Below are 19,279 nucleotides of genomic sequence, written 5' to 3'. Positions count from 1 at the left end.
AAGATATATCGGTTACATATCTGTCAGTTCTTAATATGCATGTAGCAAGAAAGATACTTCCTTGGAAGGAATTTATGAGGTCTTTAATGTAGCAATTCCGTTGTTCTTGAAGCGGATCTTAGAAGAGTCGCTTTCATGACAATACTACTGATAAGAAAGCATATAAAATTCACATGAGTAAGGAATAATTTTAAATGCTTTTTCAGATGTTTTGAACATGTATTTTCTTCTACTTACGGGGATGTTTAGAAATGGGATTCTTCAGTATCATTGTCATTTTATATGATGATTTCAGCTGCAGGTCTGATGATCCTCACCAGGATTTGGAGAACCAGAAGAATGATAGGCTTACACATTAGTGGCATTAATATGTGTAATAAATGGCATAACCAGCTCAACTACCGCATCCTGTAAGGGACTTAAATGCCCACAGTTTCTTGTTAGGCTGCAGAGAAGAGCTACTTAATTTACAGGACAGGAGCTCAGGTTTAGCTCAGTCAGGTATTTTTCGGTCACATGTTTGAATTCTCTTTTATTTCATGCTGAATTTTGTTGAAACACTGTGAATGATACCACTCCTGATCTGCACTGGCCTAGAAGAGAGGACAGTTAGAGCTCCTGACTTTCTGCATTTCTGAATACTGCTTCTGCCTTTCTTTTCTGCTTTTTTTTCCATTTTACCTCTTTCTCAGTTGAAGTAAAAATCAATAATAGGTACTGTATGTCACTACACATGCTTTCAGCACAGGCAGTGTTTTTTGCAATACTTTTTATGCTTCAAAACCTTGGGAAACACAGAAATGACGTGTTTCTCCTTTTGGTTCCCTTGCTTGATATGCTAAGGTCTGTAGTTAACTTTGAAATAGCCTGTAAGGCAGGATATGAATGACTAGGTGAGTTAATTCTTAAAAAATACGGATAAGTTTAATGATAAGAGTTTGTCTAGAATTTTGATTGCTGGTAGTGTGTGTCTTTTCTGTATGCAACAGCAACTGCCGCCATACTGGGTCAGGCTAAAGGCTCATCTTTGGTCACCACTGACTTTCTTTGTACCTTTTTTTTTTTATTTTATCTCCATTTTTAGATGGGGAAGCCTAAAGAGTCCACAGGGTTCAAGGTATAGGTGTCACTAGGGATTTTTACAATATGTTCATTTTGGTGAATTCCTATTGAGCACTGTATGATATTTTTACAGAACTTTTTAAGTGTGGATTCCATCTTCTGCAGAACACCGAGTTCAGAAATTGTCACTGTTAGGTAAACTTAGGGCTTTCCCTGTGCACAGTGATTTATATTTATATTATAATTATGAAGAAGCTTGCCCTGAAAATGACATTTTGTGTCAGAAGAGATAGCCAGTGAATTAATTATACACTTACTATATAATTCTGCATTTGTGTTAATTACACATTACTTACTATCATGGGGAAAAGTTTTTTTTTCTAGTAATTGAGATATGTATTAGTCCTCAGGGGTTAAGATACAATCTCTTGTGCTAGCGTTTTCAATGTTCGCAGTACAAAGTAGTGTTTTCCAACAACCGATCCATAGAATTGTATTGTTTATTGAGCTTTAAAATGAATTAAGTCATTAATTATAGGGTTTGGTGATAAAGTAGATGTGGGAAAAATATTGCAACTAATGGGATCTGTTTGTCTAAAAAGTCTGGAAACTGCCAATATTGAATATATGCAGTGAGAAGTGTAATGGATTTTTTTTCCTTCCACATTTTTGAAGCTTTGGACATTACTTCTAGTGAGCATTAGAAGATGTAGTATGGGTCTCTGATTTTTGGGTAGAGGAGTAAATGATGAGAATAAAGCTTTCATTTCCCTTCCAGAGAGGATCTTTCTGTCATGTAATCTTACCTTGAATTTGCAGAGATGCTTCATTTTCCTTTGGAGGCAAGTTTGTGTGTGGGTGTGTATGTAGTCGCAGTTTCTGCGTGCATCAACACACACACGCAGGTTCATTCTTCATCGATCCGCGACCTCCGCTCTCATTTGCCTGAAAATATTTTTAATTAAAGCTCTCTTATTTTATGAATTTAGTGATGTGATGACATTTTCCACTTCTCTTGGAGCATGTTGGTTTTAAAGGAAATCTTACTGTTTCTCTCATAGCGTATAGCTAGGATGCTTAGATATTTGGGTAAGATTTCCTGTAAAAAGTGGGCACACTTGTGCTGTGTAGGACCTATACGGTGCCCCCAGCCCTTCCTAGAATTTTTAAGTGGCAATGTCTTAGACTTTCTGTGCAATTCTGTACAGTGGATCTGCCCAAACACTATGCATATGTTTGCAATGAGGAGCAGCTCTGAATATGCTGCTACACACCTGGAAAACTTGAAAAAACATGGAAAGATAACAAAATTCAAAGAAAACAAACTTTTTACAGGAAAGAGAAATGTACCATTAATGTGTGGGAACGTTACAGCTACAAATTCCACTTCTTTCTGTGGTGTTCTTCTACTTTCTGTATAGTTACGCATTTCTTATATAGCTCTTACTCTTTATTCTTTGAGGGTCTGCTTCAGCACAACATGCTGCAGTTATTTCAGTTTCATATCGGTGACCCCTGAGGAAATATTTTTCACTGATCAGATCTTTCTCTTCCCCGCCTTCTTTTTCTTTGTTCCTAATATGCTTGCTGGAAGTGTTAGAAGCAGTAGGCCAGCTGCTGTTCTTTCTGGGTTGTTTGGAATTAAGATTTCTGATAATTTTAGCTGTTGTACGATACACCTGACTTAAAAAGCTAATCAGTATTTGACATTTGGAATACAAAACCTTAATCGTGTTTACTCTTCCACTTAACTTTAAATGAGTATTTCTCAGATCATGTAATTTAAGGGCTTTTTTTTTTCTGCAATGCTGAGTCTTGAACCTAAAATAGAATCACTTCTTATTGGCTCAGAAATCATTTACTATGGGTTTTTTTCACCCTAGATGTCAGATTCAGAATACTTCCCCTATTGTTACTCACAGCAGTTGTTCTTTAACCTATGTTAGCTGTAATAAGATAATTCCCACTAGGAAAAGGAGTTACCATTCCTTTATTGATGTTTCAGGGAGCTATATCCACAGCCAGTACTGACCCTGAGGATTTGGTATGCACGTATTTCATTGCAAATAAGGAGGAACAGTGATATTGCATTTCGTTGATGACATCATGCTTGGATTTCTGTGTAAATTCTAGTGACTTTTTGGATGTTTTGTTAATACATTGAGAAAGGAGTTTAAAAATGAACTTAGGCATAGGTTTTCAGCCTTGTTTTGTGGTTGCATTTGCTAGTGTTAATGCTTGCCATCTCCCTGATAAAAATCCGTTTTCATTTGCCACTTTACCTTCATGTCATGACTTCATGTCAATTACTATACATTCTTGGATAGTATGAATACAATTTAACTGTAGATGATGTATTTTATTTTGACTGTTTCCACAAAAAATTTGCAAGCCTTTTCTTGTTTATTAAAGAAGGCTAAAAAAGCCCAACCCAGCCACACTGAGAATGACTGTTTTAATTTCACCTGGGGTTGTAAATCAATATCCATTTACTATTCAGTTACTGCTTGCATTTCCCTAGGTGATAGTATAACACATGTAATGTCAATGCAGTTTGGCATTTGTCCTCATTAGTATGGCAAAGGACACATTTTTTTGCAAGAGTAAGCAAGCATCATGCCGTATTTCTGACATTTCCTGCAGAACAAAGGAAAAATGTCATCAGTTTGTGTATAAAAGACATGCACCATCTGATGTGGTGCTTCCAGTGCTTTTATAAATGAAATAATTTGAAAGGTTAGGCCGTGTGTAATTCTGTTGTATGCTATTGATTACAGCTGCAATGGGAAGATAGGGGTGGCACAGGGTAGCTTTGAGCTCTAATTTATTTACTAATTTAATTGTTTATAACAAATACATCAGAAATATATTAATGTCAGCAGTTGAATTATAGGTCAATAGCAATATAGCAAACAATACTTGTGATTATATACACATAATATATTCCTTATGTGTACTTTCCTATATATTACTAATCTCTCATAAGTTATATATATGTAATTTATTGCTTACCATTTCAAATCAAAGTACCATTAGAATTCTGTTTTATAATTGTTACCTATTACATATGATTTGGTGGTTTGGTGTTTGGCCTTAAACAATTAATTTAACCCTAAAATACACATGCTTCTTACAGGTTGGTGAGAATGTTGTGGATACTTGAAGTAGCTGGTAAGCCAGGGTTAGGAAAAACATCAGTGACACTTCACTCTTGGTTCAAGTGATTGGTGGGAAGTCTTGTGCTCAGACTTTACCACACACTGATAAGAAATAAAAGTTGACAACTTTGGTAGGGTCTGTGAAATGTATTGCTGGTCTCAATCCCCTACTGATGAGGGAGATGGCAGTCTCACTAGGGAGACACTTCCAAGGGTGGACAAATACCATTTAAAATTGTGGTTTATAGCTCTTTGAAGCTAAAATGATGTAGATGAATTCTGGGAAAACGGGAGGCATGAGTGATTGTAGAGTTTCAGGCAGACCCTTTGCAGGGATCCTAAGGTCACCAGAAATCTCTGGAGTCCACAGCGTGTTGGTTCCTGGCCCTGGAACCCCCACCGTGGCATTCAGCACACCCTCTTTGTTATCTGTTTCTTGAAGAAGTGTTCTGTGCTGTGGAATTGCTCTGTCACAGCTCTTCAGCACCAAAGATACACGTTTAAACATTCATAAGTTGTTGGGGTTTTTTTGTTTTTTTTGTTTTTGTTTTTTTTTTTAGTACTAATAATAGATCTTTATATCTCCATGTGAAGAGACTGTCTTCTGCTTGAGGCAGGCACAGGGCTGTCGCTTTGTTTTCTGACAGTAAAGTGCAATTAAAACCCTTATCCCTTTTGAAGTTAGCTGGCGAGAGAGACCCTCTGGCTTCCCAGAAGCTCCCTCTAGACTGATTACATAAACTATTACTTGGGAGAAAGTGTGATAGAGAATTGAAACTTTATTTTTAAAGCATTTGTATTAGAAACGTCTCTGTTACTATATATATAAACATAATCCGTCAGGGGAAGAGGAGGGAAGCCAGTCAGTCCTTTTTGGTTAAGTAGCACACTCTGCAGAGGTGCTTTTAGCCACTGTGCCCAGATGATGTGAGAGCCGCCGAGGGACCTGGTGGAGTGCGAGGCAGTGGAAAGCGTGTGAAGATGGGCATGGGGAGCAGGGTGCCAGCAGGCCCTGGCAGGTGCTGGGGAGGATGGTGACCAGTCACCTGGACTGAAGAAGGGTCATTGTTGGGACCTGTGAGACAGATGGTGAGTTGCAGAGATGGGAAAAATTAATATTTAATGACACAAACTCAGCTCAGTTTGGGCTAGCTAGCCATGATGTCGCTCCTGCCAACAGCATCTGTAGCGTTCCAGAAACGCGTCCCTATCTCAGCCAAGATGAGCAAGGCTCAGCAGAGAAAGATACAACATCACGAGACACCAGTTTCTCTGGGAAGGGAAAAAATGGCATGAAAAAGGTGGTACCAGTAATTCCCAGCTCCTGCGGGACCGGGGAGGTAATTCAGCCTTTGGCTGATTTACAGAGGAAGCTAAGGAGAGGGCAGAAGAGTGGAAAGCTGAAGCTGTTGTAGGGTGGGCAAAGCAGCTTGTTTTGGGATCGCACTAGGATGAGCTACCAAGGAGGGCCGGAGAGGAGGACCACATATAGCTTTTAGTCATCATATTGTATGTGTTGTGACCGCTGGGGAGGAACACTCAACGTGCCTTCTTCCTCCCATACCGATGAATGCCTTTTAATCAACACTGTACGCTTCAGGTGAATTGAAAACACTTTTACAAACCAGAAGTAGAAGTGAAAGGGCTATAATTAAAGAAGAGGGGTGGAGGGGAGTTGGTAGAAATAATATATGAAATCAGGGCGATTTTTTTCGGGTCAGAATTAGTAAGATGCAATCTAGGAAAAGATTAGGAGTGCAAATCAGCTGAAATTTAGTTACTGGACTGGGAATTGGGTGAAAATATCTCTATCTAATAAGCCAAGCACTGAAGCATCCCCTGCGGCTTTTTTTTTAATTTCTACAACAGATTCAGAAAGAGATCGAAGTCACAACATCATCATCAACACGTTTTCCTTAAGCCATAAGATCACTGCTGCTTTCGGTGAAATCCCTGAAAGCAGGGACGGAACCGTTGTCGTGTTTTTTGAAGACTCCTCAGCCGCACCGGTGGGGACAATGTGTACGGATGGCATGGAGGACAGCTGCCTGCTGGCTTCTATTATTCTTTTCTTAGGGCTGAAAAATGAGCTTTCTTTTGGGAAACTGTCACAACATAAAATCTTGCATAAAATAAGTCTTAAACAGGGACATTGTAGCTGTTAAGAGTAATGAGGTGGCAGTCCAGGATGGGCACCTCGCTTTATGTACGGTGCTGCTTTATACATGAAGCTATCTAATAAGATATACGTGTCCTTTAATTAAGGTCTCATGTACTGTGTAGTAGTAATGAGGGAATATGATGAAAAGAAACGGAAAAGGAAAGGGGTTTATTTACCACGCTGAGAAGCCTTTATCGTATGGAAATGATCAGAATTTAAATTTTTATCATCTGTCGCAATTTGCTGCTGCTTTAATTAAAATAACACTAAGGACGTGTACAGTGAGTCTGGCTAGATGTGCTTCGTGCTCTTAATGATCAGATGGGAAGGCCAGGGGTACAGAGAGGGCAGGGCTGCGGGAGGATCCGGAGGGAGATGGTGCCAGATGGCCAGGCTTATTTTATTAATTTAAATCTCCATTATGGCTTCTCTATTCTTCATTTCTCCAAAGGATGAGTTAGTTTAATGGGAATAATTTCACAGCCACAGTATGACGCGTTTAACTCTTTGGAGCCCGTAGCACTGCAGCAAAGGGCATGTGTCAGTGGGGTGTTCCATCGGCCGGCCGCCTCCCCGAAGCCCCAGCTCCAGCCCAGGTGCTGAGCCCACAGCAGCCCTCCCTCAGGTAATTTGTTGAATCCCACTGTCCTAAACCTGTTCCAGCTTCTGATCATTACAACAAAGCAGTGGCAAGGCAGCGTTTGGAGCTCTGACCTCCCTACCGCCTCACCTGCTCGGGCATCCTGCCGCAGGGGCTGTCCAGAATGCTGGGCTTCACCAGGTGTTGTGGGCTGATCTCTCACATCTGCAAAACCGTAGTAGCGAGTAGCCTCACTCTTCTTCCAGCTCTTGGGTGCCAGGAAGCGTAGCAAAGTAGCGAGGAAAGCGAATTGAAACCATTTTTTCCCTCCCCTTCGGTTTTGCCTTCGTGCGCGGAGCGCTGGGTTACCACGGTGTCTGGCGCCGCCCTGTGGCTGTTGCGAAAAGCCGCACGCAGCTGGAGATGGTGATTTTAGCTATTATTTAGATTCAGGGATTTAGCGATAAAAGAAAGAATATTGCCTGCTCCAAAGCTGTTTGGCACAGTCTAAAGCAAGAAACCGCTGAGGCGTTTGTGTTAAGAGCAGGATTTTTTAATTTCTTCCCTTTCTGTGTTTGCTGTGATAACAAAGGAGCTTTGATTTTTCAGGTCTTCTGCATCAACAATGCTTGTTGGATTAGTATTAGCAACAAAATGAGCTCGTCTTCTGTGATTCAGTGAAAAAAACCCGCCAAACTCGGGAATTTCTAGTTCCTGAGTCCTTGATAAGAAGCCTGTTTATTAATTCACTTTATGAACCGATTCAGAAATCTGTATCACATATAAATCATTCTTGGGATTCCAGTAAAGTAAGTAGACTAATGTTGATCACAGCTGTGTAGCTGGAACCAATAGCAAGATACATTTCTACATACCGTAGGTTTAGTGACACGTGCAGGAAAAACCCCTCAATTTACTCCAAAGATCTGTAGTACCTGCCATGGCAGGAAAAAAACAAACCAGCTCCAAATAATGTGCCATGCCAAAGGTGAAACTTTGCACTATAACACAGGGAATAAGACATAACCTTTCCATGATTCTGTATTAATACCTGGACTTTTGAACTTCTGCATTGATACTTCTCAAAATCTCTGGTGTTGGGATTTGTAGTTTTTTCCAAATGATGTGAATTTGTAATTGCCTCCAGATCTATCCCCAAGAATTTCGTAGGTATAGAAAAATGCATTTTGTCAGCCCAAGGCTGACAGTAACGTAACTTTTGATAGCAAAGTAATTTATGCTGCCACTTCCACTGGGTCTGCAACGTTCAGTTCTGTGCTCATGACAAAGCTTGTGCCTCGCTGAGGAGGAAGACGAGTACATCCCAGGGATGCCTGGGAGCCATCAGTAAGCTTTTGGAGAGTTGTTTGGGTGGTGATGAAATAAGAGGTGTCATGTAGTCATTGAGCATTGGCAAGTGAGATTCAGGAGAAACATGGTGTCGAACTGTCGATTATTCCAGTGAGCCCTCGGCCGACACACACGTTGCCTGGGGAAGGCTGGGGCTAGCCATGGGCCAGTGCGCGGCTGGGAGCACAGCACGTTCACACACCCCTTGGCGTTGCTCCTTTCATCCGCTCCTCGCTCAGTTTTTAGTGAGTGGGGGGCCTCCATGCTCTCAAGAGCATCGGGGTGGGTTTGCTTGCCATGCTTACTGGGAAGCTCGCATTCTGTCTGGTAGCGCGTGGGAGTGGCACTGACTGCTAACGCGGCGGGCTGGGATGGGGGTGGCGAGGCTGATGGAGTGTGTCATTCTGCTTCATACTATTCTGAAGTCTTATATGTATGCTGTATGTTAGATATTAGGTAAAGTATCTAATAAAATATTAGATGAGGTTAGATTAAAATCTCAAAACCAATGAGAATTTGTCAGGCTATGAAAATTAAGTCCTTGGGCACGGTAAATACGCGTTTTTGAGAAAGATGCCCAAAAGTCAGAGGCCTGAATTTGACAAAGATCTCAAATTTCAGGTGCCTTTTGCAAAGCTTATCCAGGCTTCTGGAGCTCTGTTGTCATTTCAGATCTACTGAAGGCTCCCAGTGTCCCTTGCTAGGCTGACGGCAAACAATATTCCTAGTCCTTCCTTAGCCCTTCCTTAGCCCTCTGAAATTGCCTGGGAATTTTCCAGTCATTTTGTTAGAATAGTTTACAAATGCTTTTTGTCCTGCCTTTACCCAGTGCTTGAGTTGTGTGTTCTCACTGCTTCTATTTTACTCCCTTTCCCTCAGTGCATTTTGTCTTAATAGTCAATATCATACCAGGACTAGAGTGAATGAGCTCATGACTGAGAGTGGACAAAGTAGACTTTTAAAATTATATTACCTAAAAAATTGTATACAAATATATTGAATGTTTTATTTAGGGATGTGAGTACATTATACCAGTAATCTAATTGTCGACATCTTCCTAAGCAGCTTTCAAAACCATTTTTTAAATTTCTTTGGGTTTTCAGTTGCTGCTAAAATAATGAAAATGGATGGCGCTGATGATGAATCATCATGACAATGTTTACTATCAATGGGGATTTTTGCCAGAGTGTTTTAATCAGTAACAAGTTCCCAATGGCACTGGCCCACTTAGACCTGTAGACTGAAAAAAAAAAATATTCTTGCGATTTCCTTTATTTGTACTGATACTGCAACAGCTTAAATTAAAACTTCTATTAAGAGCAATAAATTAATCTATTTCAAAGCTCTTTGATTAGATGGCAGACAAGCACGCTAAAAGCTCGCCTGGGGTTTCCTGCCTTGCCTGTGGGCTGATGTACCTGGGGGGAGAAGGCACAGGGACTCCCTTTAGGCACCTTGCTGCAGTGCCAGTGTTTCGGCACCCAGGAGTGTTTTCTTCCACCCCAACCAAACCCAAAATCGTCAGCAGAAAGTGGTAGGTGCCTCCAGATGACCCTTTAGAGAATGTGTGTGAAACAGTAATGAGTTACTTTAATTTGCCCTATGTAGACAGGCAGCTCTGGGTCGAGTTGGGGGAGCCCGTGTTACACATTCAAATTAAGCAGCGTGGGTTTTTCTGTAGCTGTGAAATGAAAGTCCATGGGAAATCTGTTTTCTAAGAAAGAGCTAAACTTGACTTTGCACAACAGTACCAGGAGTCTTACAGATATAGCTTGGACCAGACTTTGTCTCAGAAGAAGGAAACCAAACAAAACCAAAGCAAGCACACAATCAGAAACAATATTAAAGTGGTTATTTCTCACAGCAAAAATCAGCTAAGGTTTGGTAAGTGGGGTTCAGCCCTCAAGCCTTTATCCTGCATGCGGGGGCTTTGTGACTGATTGCATTAGGCATTAGATTACTTGGCAGTCTGCAGATGCATAACCTCCTGATGCTGAGGAGTTTGGGTCAATTCAAATTTTTTTTTTTTCGTTGGAACCATCATCAATTATATTTGCAAAAGCAATTACAGATGGCAGTATAAACAAACTAAGCACCAGCTGTCGTGGAAGTCGTAACTCAGGAAGTCTTTCTCTCAGGTTGTATACTTCAGTGGCACAAATAATTGCATGATAACTAGAACTATTTGTCTTCTAGTACTATTTGTCTTTTAATATATGGGGCGTGACCAGAAGACATACTAACGTCTGACATCTTTTCTTTCAGGATGATTTTCTGTATAGTGTCTCCGTTTTAAGTGGAATCCTTTGCACTGTCTTGGCAGTAATCAAATTTATGCTGGGAAAGGTCCTCACAAGCAGAGCGCTGATAACCGATGGTGAGTGTGAAGTTGGTCCTGCTGCATTTATAGACTCTTCCAGGGACTGTTGTTGAAACAATTGATAGGAGTGACACCTGCACGATGACAGCTGTGAAAGAGCATTGAAATAAGGCAGCCACTGGGAAATGGGAAAAAACCCCCACCTGACACCCTAGAATAGTCTGTGGTACTACTAGGCTCTTGCATAGATACCTCGTTTGAAATGGTGGAAATTTCTGGTGGAAGTCGAACTGGATAGTAAGCAATAGTAGGGAGTTAGGGATAGAGCACATAGTAAATTAGGTGTGTATTAGTCAGAGGTTAGACTACAGAAGGGGGATACAACACCAAATTCTGTAAGTTTGGTTAAGTCACATCTAGCTTCGCTGCCTATGCCAGCTAAACAATTTCATCCCTACAGCTAGAACAGCTGCAGAAAATGCCACCCTGCCTTGAGCAGGAATTGCAACCATCATTCATACATAGCTTCTGAAGGCGTGCTTTGCCACTGTAGTGCTTTTCCTGCCACTCAGTAGAGCTGGTGGAGCATCGCATGTGTAAAACAAAGCCTTTGCCTGCCTACCGCCCTACGCTCCTCCGGCCCTGCCCGAGGTGGGCACAAGGTGAATCTCGGCCCCTCGCTGCCGCTGCTGTGTTGGCTCAGGTGTGTGGCGCCTGATGGTGGCTGCTTTTAAAGGTATGTTTAAAGGCACGTTTAAAAGCAGGTCCAGAGCTGCCTCTTACTGACAAGGCTCAAGCTTGAGAATCTTCAGAAAGCCCCAGGGATCTGCTCTGCGAACAGGTGAGGCCACAGTGATGGTAGATTTCACGGCGCCCTACAAATCTCTAGCAGTTTTATCTGCAAGCGCAGGACAGTTTGAAGTACTTGGTAAACATACACAGTAGGGTGTTAATGATTCATGGGTTGTGGTACATAAATAATTTTACTCTGCTAAATATTTCACTTTCAGGAAATTCAATTTTCAGCTTACTCTGGGGATACATACAATTATTTTAAGTAACTTAAACATACTCAAAATCTTTTTTTTGGTGATATGTGATAATGTATTATGCGTATTTATGTCATCCCACTTATATAAATACTTCATGACTATTTATATTTTAAACAAAATAAAAAATGGAATCAGAACAGCAGTGCGGGGGTTACAACTAAGCCACTGCCTCCCTGCGTTTGTGATTCTCTCCCAACAGCCCATGCTGTTCAGTGATATTATTTTTTACTATAGACTCTGACACCCTAGACATTTTGAAACGGAAAGATCTCCAACCTGCAAAAAGGATTCTGGAAAGGATCCTGGGAAGGACAGACCAGTGAGTCTGACTTCCTTCGCTGTCAGCGTGTGAGACATGTTGACCATCGCAGAACTGTGGCTGGGCAGGCAAATGATCAGCCCTCCCTTTAAAAAGATGTAGCTTGTTTTTGAAACAGAGCAGTTTTTTCAGACAAAATATTAGCTGAGAAATTCCTGAATAACTCTAGCTCTGAATTGGTCTTCTGTATGGCACAGAAATCTTTCCCCCCCGTAATTACATCCTTGTGCTAATTATATTGCTTCTGAGCTGGAGATTGCTCATTCTTTGATTAAAGAAATTAGGGAATAAAGTATACAATTACCTCAGTCTGGTTTTTATCTCTCTTTTTCTCTCCTTCAGAACTACTTTAGAAAATGTAGGAGGATGATCTTACCATGTGTGGTTAAATATCTTCTTTCACAAGATATATTTACATATATACTTGATTTATTAACAATCGGGAGGAGACAATGTGATTCAGCAGCTGAGACAGATTTAGCACTCCCTTGCATCTCTTTTTTTAGCGTTTTCTGTTTCCTGCTAATTTACCTCCTGCGATCGCTGGCTGTAGACCAACAAACTGTTTTGAGTGACAAGAGCATACATTTTTCTTCCTGAAAAATAGGTTTGTTTTCAAAACAGCAAATTTTCTCTCATACATGTCAACCTCTATTAACAATTTTTTAAAGAATAATTTTGTTTTAGGCTAGGGCTTGACAGCAATCTCTCTTTAAAGCCTGAATGTATGAGTCCTAATAAGGCACAATGTTCTTTGTACAAATTGTTTATAGTGAAAGCTCATGGCCTTTTGGATAATAAACCCAGCCATTTCCTATCTTGAATTTTGTAACATCCTGGAGAACAAATGCAGATATGTGAAGGTTAGGGGATGTCAGCTGACTTCTCTGTAGGTTTTAGATACCTGCTTCCTTCCTGGATTTAGCCACCCGTTTTCTCCTGTGCCAGCCTTACGCACAGAACATCGTGTCTGGATCAGTACCTGCTGCCGCTACACGATTCCCTGCCACACTGGCAAAGAAAGGTTGAGCTGAGGGACAGTCAGGAAGAGAAAACCATTTCCTTTGTAAGTAGCTTTTAGATCATTTGGAACCATCAGCCAATAATGGCAAGAAAATGTGTGGGGTTTTTTGCGTGTCGTGCTGACGGATTCTGACTTAAGTTGGAGCAGGGGAAGTAACACTGGGGTAAAAATACAGTTCATTAATTTACACGTAATATTCTTTATACATACACACAATCAATATGTATTTCATTGACATGTATTAGCAGTATATTTCCTGGAAATAAGAAAGGATCAGGATTCTTCTAGACTAGAGTGTTGACGGAGTAATTTTGTCTGTATTGGTTTAACTATACCGGTATAATTAATCCAGTAATTAGGCATTTACATGCAACGCCTGTGATTCCAATTGTAGGACGCACTGCCACAGTCCAATAAACCCCCCCAACCTCCTTTTCTTTGCAGGGCTGGAAGCCTGAAACCTTTGTATGCTCCGTTCTGCTACAGACTTGCTATGTAACACGTGCTTTTCCGTGCCAGGGTTTCCTTTGCATTTAAGTACCTGCTGACAGGGAACTGGCGAATCTTATTTGTATAAACTATTAATATTTGGATTGTTTCAGCCATAGGGATACATGGGGAAGGTCAATTTTTAGCTACCTCTTTCAGAAAGAGTGTGATTTAGGTGAGGACTGGATCAAAGGAGACATTCCGGAGTTAAGTGTCATGTATGTGGTTGTTGGCAGTCATGGGGAGAAATGGAAATTGACTGGCTAAGTACTGTAAGCAGCAGCTGACTAAAGTTGACTCACCAAGCAATATAGAATATTGCAGGTTTGATTTTTCATTTGTTAACTAGGTTTTTTATATATATCTGTATCGATCTTATATCTGTATTATCAGTGATGACTTTTGTTTTAGCTTTTTGTTGAACAGTGATGTCTTTGGGGGTCATTGAAGGGGAAAAAAAAATCAGAAAAAGGGAATTTGGGGGAAGAAGAATGGGGGATGACTTAACCCAACCCCCTCCCCCCAACCCAATAGCCGATCAAACAAGAGTTGAAGGAAAAAGGGCAGTAATTATTCCAAAATCTCTGGGAGAATTTTGAAGGGACAATCTTGGAGACAAGGGGGTTTAAAAAAGAAAGAGGAATCTAAAAGGATGGTGATAAAAATTGTGAATAATAGAGAGGAAGCTCCAGTGATATGTCTGAGGCATAAACAGAAAATATTCCTACAATTATCCCGTATGACTTCCCTAATGCTTTCAGCAGTGTATGCAGCTCTAAGCTATAGTGCCAAATACATGTAAATAAATACATGGAATGGGGTAAAAAGCTTCAAGAGGTCTTTGAAATGTTACTATGCAAACCCATTTTTCTTTTCATGAGCTCCTTGGGTATACTGGTCTCCAGTTTGCTCATTTTCAAAGAAAGTGAGAGCCTTTGGGTAGCTCATGAAGTGGCCTTTCAAGTTCTAACTGGGGAGACTTGCACAGCAGCAACGGTACGTATATTACAAAGGGGTTCTTTGGAAAATAACGGGGCTACAGCAGTCATACTCAGGGCTGCAGCCAGCTGCTCTTTTACAACTCAAAGATACTTCATTTGTAACGATAAGCTACTAGAGAGGTAAGTGCTTGACTGTCAGAGTCAGTGTGGAGCAGGTCCAGTGTTTTGAAGGAATGTTGCTGTTTTGGAAAATCAGCATCAATTGATGAAAGCCCTATGAAATAAACAGCAGCTAGAAGTGGGATTTGCAACAAAACAGAGAATGAAAAAATCAGGACTGACCAAATCAAGACACACAGTACAGGGAAGTTAACGTAAGGTTATTTATGTCAGCCAGGACAAGAGACAGAGTTCTTAAACACCGGTCACACACCAACTATTCCGTGTTGGATTTGCTGAAGTGAAGCATGGCAAAGACTTTTGCCTAACTGCGTGTGAATGGATGGCACTGCTTCCTCCTTAACGCAGTGCAAGAGCGCGTAGGTGCCACTGCGTAACCTCTCCCAAGGTCTGTGCTCCTCTCTGGTGGCACTGGTAATAACGCCTTGTCTCCCTGCAGGTGACCTTTTCTTAGGTGAGTTGGTTAAAGCAAATCCCTTGAGATGTGCTTCTTCCTTCAATTATTTGTTTTCCCCTTCTAGGTTTCAACTCTCTTGTAGGTGGAATAATGGGATTTTCCATCCTTCTTAGCGCAGAAGTTTTTAAACACAATTCTTCTGTCTGGTATCTGGATGGCAGTATAGGAGTTCTAATCGGACTTACAATATTTGCCTACGGAGTCAAGTGAGTATCTCCTGCGAGCGGGTGTTTCAGTACGTACGGCAGATGGGCTGTCTGTCTAAGGTAATAAGCCATAGCTCATACAGGCTTATATAATTCCAGTAAAAGCAGCCGCTGGAATTTAATAGGCTGGCAGCCAGTGCTGAAGGAGAGGGGGTGGAAAGGGATAAAAAGATGGTGTGTCTCACATCAGTTGGAAAGAAACCAGGACTTAAAAAGTAATCGGAGTAGTTCTAGAAGAGTTTTGGATACTTGAATTGGGAAACACAAGGTTTGAACCTTGGATAGAATCGGTCCCTGTTGCTTTTATGGCAGGTTTCTAAGCACTGTTTTCTCCAAAGTAAGTCTAGGTTAAATTAAAGATAATTTAATTGATGCCCAAGTTTAAAGAAGGATCGTGCTAGTGATTTCCATCCTAGCGCTACCCTATAGCAGCTTCTGAACTGAAGGTTAGCCAGTCCGGTTCCAAATGTTGGTGGTATTGAATTTTCAGGTGCTTTCTTGATGCATGAAACCAGAAATGGAATAAAATCAGATGAAGCTCTGACATGGGCTTCACTTGCTGCCACACTTTCCCTTGCTGCATGGAAACTAAGGGGTTTCTGGTTTATCCCTCTTTCTGCCGTAAGGGGAAGGGGGACATGTAGCATCTTAGTTAGTTGGAATTGCGCCGGTTGAGAAGCAGACCTTGGCCAGGCTGCAGTAAGCTGTCATCTGGAAGCTGTGTGGTTTTTTTCTTTAAACTTGGAAAATTAAATTAACATTTTAATGGGAAATACCATCCTTGGAAAAATCACTGTAATCACTATTTCCATTGTAAAACTAACTGTTCTGGAAAACCAGAGAGGCAAATCCTTACAAGAGTATTTATTTAAACAAATAGCATCAGAAACATTTTGTACAGCTGCTGAAACTCATGCTACGTACGTGCCACTGGTCTGCTCAACAGCGTGCTCAGCTGTGGTGTCACCAAGACACAGTGAAGGCTAAAACTAAATTCTGTTTTGGCAACTACCCGATTTTACAGTTTGGGAAAGCGCTGCAGTTCTCCTCTGCTGTTAGATACCTTCCTGCTGCAGCCTGGTGTGAAACGGGTTGCTACAACAGTCCCTTTCCCACGCATCCCTCCATGGTTTCTCCAGCCAAAAGTGAGTGCTGCTGTGCATTTCAGGTTCTCAGTGCAGCCTTGCTTCCAAGGTTGTTAAAGGAGAGCCCCCCTCCACATGGTTTGTTTTACACTCCCTTTTGGGCAGAATTAATTGTGGGATGGAATTAATTCTGCTCAGGAGAAAGCAAGATGAGGCTGTCACTACATGTGAGTTCTTTTGAGTCAATATTTATGGGGAAAGAGAATGTTCCAGTTCCAGGGCTTTCCTGTGTCTCTGCGTCAGCGCTCTTGTGTTTTCCTCTGCAGGTTGCTTATCGATATGATACCGCGTGTACGGCAAACGCGCCATTATGAAATGTTTGAGTGAAGATCACGCCCTCTCCTCTGTAAGGACTGTAAGTCTACAGCATCGTACATTTTGGCAAGTGGTGCCAATGGTATTTTACTAAATATGCAGTTTGTTTCCCGTGGTCTGTTTTTGTTGAAGTTTGTTTTAATGGGAAATCTCTCTGTAAAACTGGCATATGTGCACACTGCTTGCAATTCAGCGAAACGGCAGCATTTGTTTGGGTTTTTTTTTTTTCTCAAGTATGCTATTGATTCCTGTGACAATAGAAAACATGCAGTTTGCAGCTTTAACCCAGCTGCCATGTTGTATATTCCAGAGTGAAAGTGTTCTTAATGGTGTGATAAGCCTGTGGGTAAAGAAGTGCCAGTTTCAGATCCTGGGTTTTTCCCCCCGCCCCCGGGCCTGTATTTTCCCAAACACGTGCTGTAACAGAAGTACAATCCTTGCTCCCCTCCTCGGCTAACGGAGTATCCTGTGTGGAGTCTGGACACCAAGAGCTGTGTTGCTTAAAACACTTAACGCAGCTACTCCCTCCCGCTGGTTCAAATAGATGCACGGAAAGCATAGGTACAAACCTTTCTGTGGTCAGAGAGACACCTAAATTAACTGAAACGATACCTCTTCAATTTAAATTCTATTTTTTCTTAACGAGACACTGTTCATAGCTTTGCATGCACCAAACAAGCACACACAGTATTACTGTACAGACCAAAGCCAAAAAGTCGTGCAAGGAAGAGGGAGCTGCCTGAGGAACGGGATTTTCATCTTCTATTATACTGTACGCAGATGTACCAGCGTGTGTGACTGTGGTTGCTCTGTAGTCTGACGATGGCACAGCAGTGGCTCGATCTCGTGGTGAGATATAGATCTATTTATTAGATTTAGATTGTCCTGTAAAGTGTTGCTCACCTTCCATCACACATCTTATCTATTACTTACTTAATAGCAGATTAAATTATCAAAGAATCTTGACGTATAATCAATAAAACTGGTATCTATTTTATACAGTATCTGTAAGTAACATTTGAAAACTATTTCCAAAATGTATCATAGAACAAAGTCTTCCTGTATAGCAGCCTATTAAACTGGATTCTCTGGCTATATCCATTTTCTCTTTATTTTATATATTCCAGGTTGGTTTTCACAACACAGAACCAGTAGTGTTGCTTCTGTTTATCACAGGTGGATAAAAAAAATAGACAGTCCACCGTAGAGTTTGAAATAGGACCAGGGTAAGTAGCCAAGTAGCTAGAAATGGGGATTTCTAGCTCCATGAAGAGACTGCATAAACTGGAGCAGGTGTACAATTAAACTGTTCAGTGCTTGGTGTACAGTGGGGACACTGATTTTTTTCCCCTCCCCCCGGTGTGATGCTAAAACTGTATTTCCCATCATATATCACTTAGCGAGTTCTCAGCCAGATCCTTAAGGATCTCTAGTAAAAGCCAACTCCAAATGCTGTGTGTGGGAAGAGGCTGGGCAGAGACCACCCAGAGGTTTCACTGACCTGACGGTGCCCATACGAGGTGCGCAGCACTGCAGAGATGGCACTCGCTTCTGCCTGAAACAAAATTCTTTACGGCAAAGTCAGTTTTGTTCTGCTGCTGTAGTTTGTTTACACGTATTTTGGATCAGTTAAGTTTGGATAAGCATTTGTATGCAAACTTTATAATAATTGTTGCTGTCGGTGCTGACGCTGCTTGTGCCTTGCTGTCACAGGATGGTAGAGATCATCATGTCACTCAGCAGTAAGATGAAAGTAAGTACAACGCTGGGTAAGACAAACGAGCTGCTTTTTAACTCATTCAGCAAGGACTGCAGAAAGACTGTGAAGTATAGGAGTCATCACTGTACTCATCACAGGTGGATTTTTAAATATCAAATAGCACCCCAAGACCCTTTCTTCCTATACGAGTTCCTAATTTGTTATGCTTTTGCTTAGTCCTGGTATTTTCCTGCTGTGCTTCCTTTTCTAACTGGTACCTCCACGAAATGAGCTGTGGAACAGGTATTTCCCCACTGATTAACTTGCTTTTGTCAAGCATCTTCAGCCTCAGAATCAAAGAACCGGGGCCTGAACAGAGCTGCATCAGACATTTCATGGGTTTGTTAGTTTTATTAGTACCGTTTACCCTCTCCCACCTCTCTAGGGGCTTTGTTACTTTTCCAGTCCCAGGGCTAGTTGTGAGAACGACACTCAGGAACTACTCAAAGTGCTGCTCTGCAGGGCTGCATGCTCCAGCAGCCTGTCTGTAGCAGAGGCCCACGCCAACTGCTTCTGAAGGGAGATGAGAAAGCCTTCTGCCCTGTGTTAAGATACGTAATTCCTGCTGTAACCTTTGTAACCAGAAGTCCTAGACCACTGAAAGTAAGCGGGACATTAAAACCAACACCCAGCTCAAACATTAAATAACTCTGTTAAAATGCTGAGTGTGAATAGGAGCACAGGACTACGCAACTGTGCTCGTGCATGAAACAAAGCTAAACGCTAACTGACATTTCACACTTCTTTCTGGGACTCTGGAA

General features: G+C 41.4%; 1 protein-coding gene across 2 annotated transcripts in view; it reads left to right on the top strand.

Moving 5' to 3' along the window:
* The window catches only part of TMEM163 (transmembrane protein 163), a 101,792-nt gene extending 83,936 nt beyond the window's left edge, over window positions 1–17,856 (top strand). For both annotated transcript variants that reach the window (XM_056348627.1, XM_056348626.1), the window contains 3 exons: window positions 10,577–10,688; window positions 15,158–15,299; window positions 16,711–17,856. In XM_056348627.1, the coding sequence (XP_056204602.1) occupies window positions 10,577–10,688; window positions 15,158–15,299; window positions 16,711–16,771 (315 nt within the window). In that variant the 3' untranslated portion in view covers window positions 16,772–17,856. The remainder of the gene's footprint in view (window positions 1–10,576; window positions 10,689–15,157; window positions 15,300–16,710) is intronic.
* Window positions 17,857–19,279: the final 1,423 nt, after the last annotated feature.

The sequence above is a fragment of the Falco biarmicus genome, chromosome 8 (assembly GCF_023638135.1).
Source record: "Falco biarmicus isolate bFalBia1 chromosome 8, bFalBia1.pri, whole genome shotgun sequence".
Taxonomy (NCBI): domain Eukaryota; kingdom Metazoa; phylum Chordata; class Aves; order Falconiformes; family Falconidae; genus Falco; species Falco biarmicus.
This window is presented reverse-complemented; position numbering and strand designations above follow the sequence as displayed.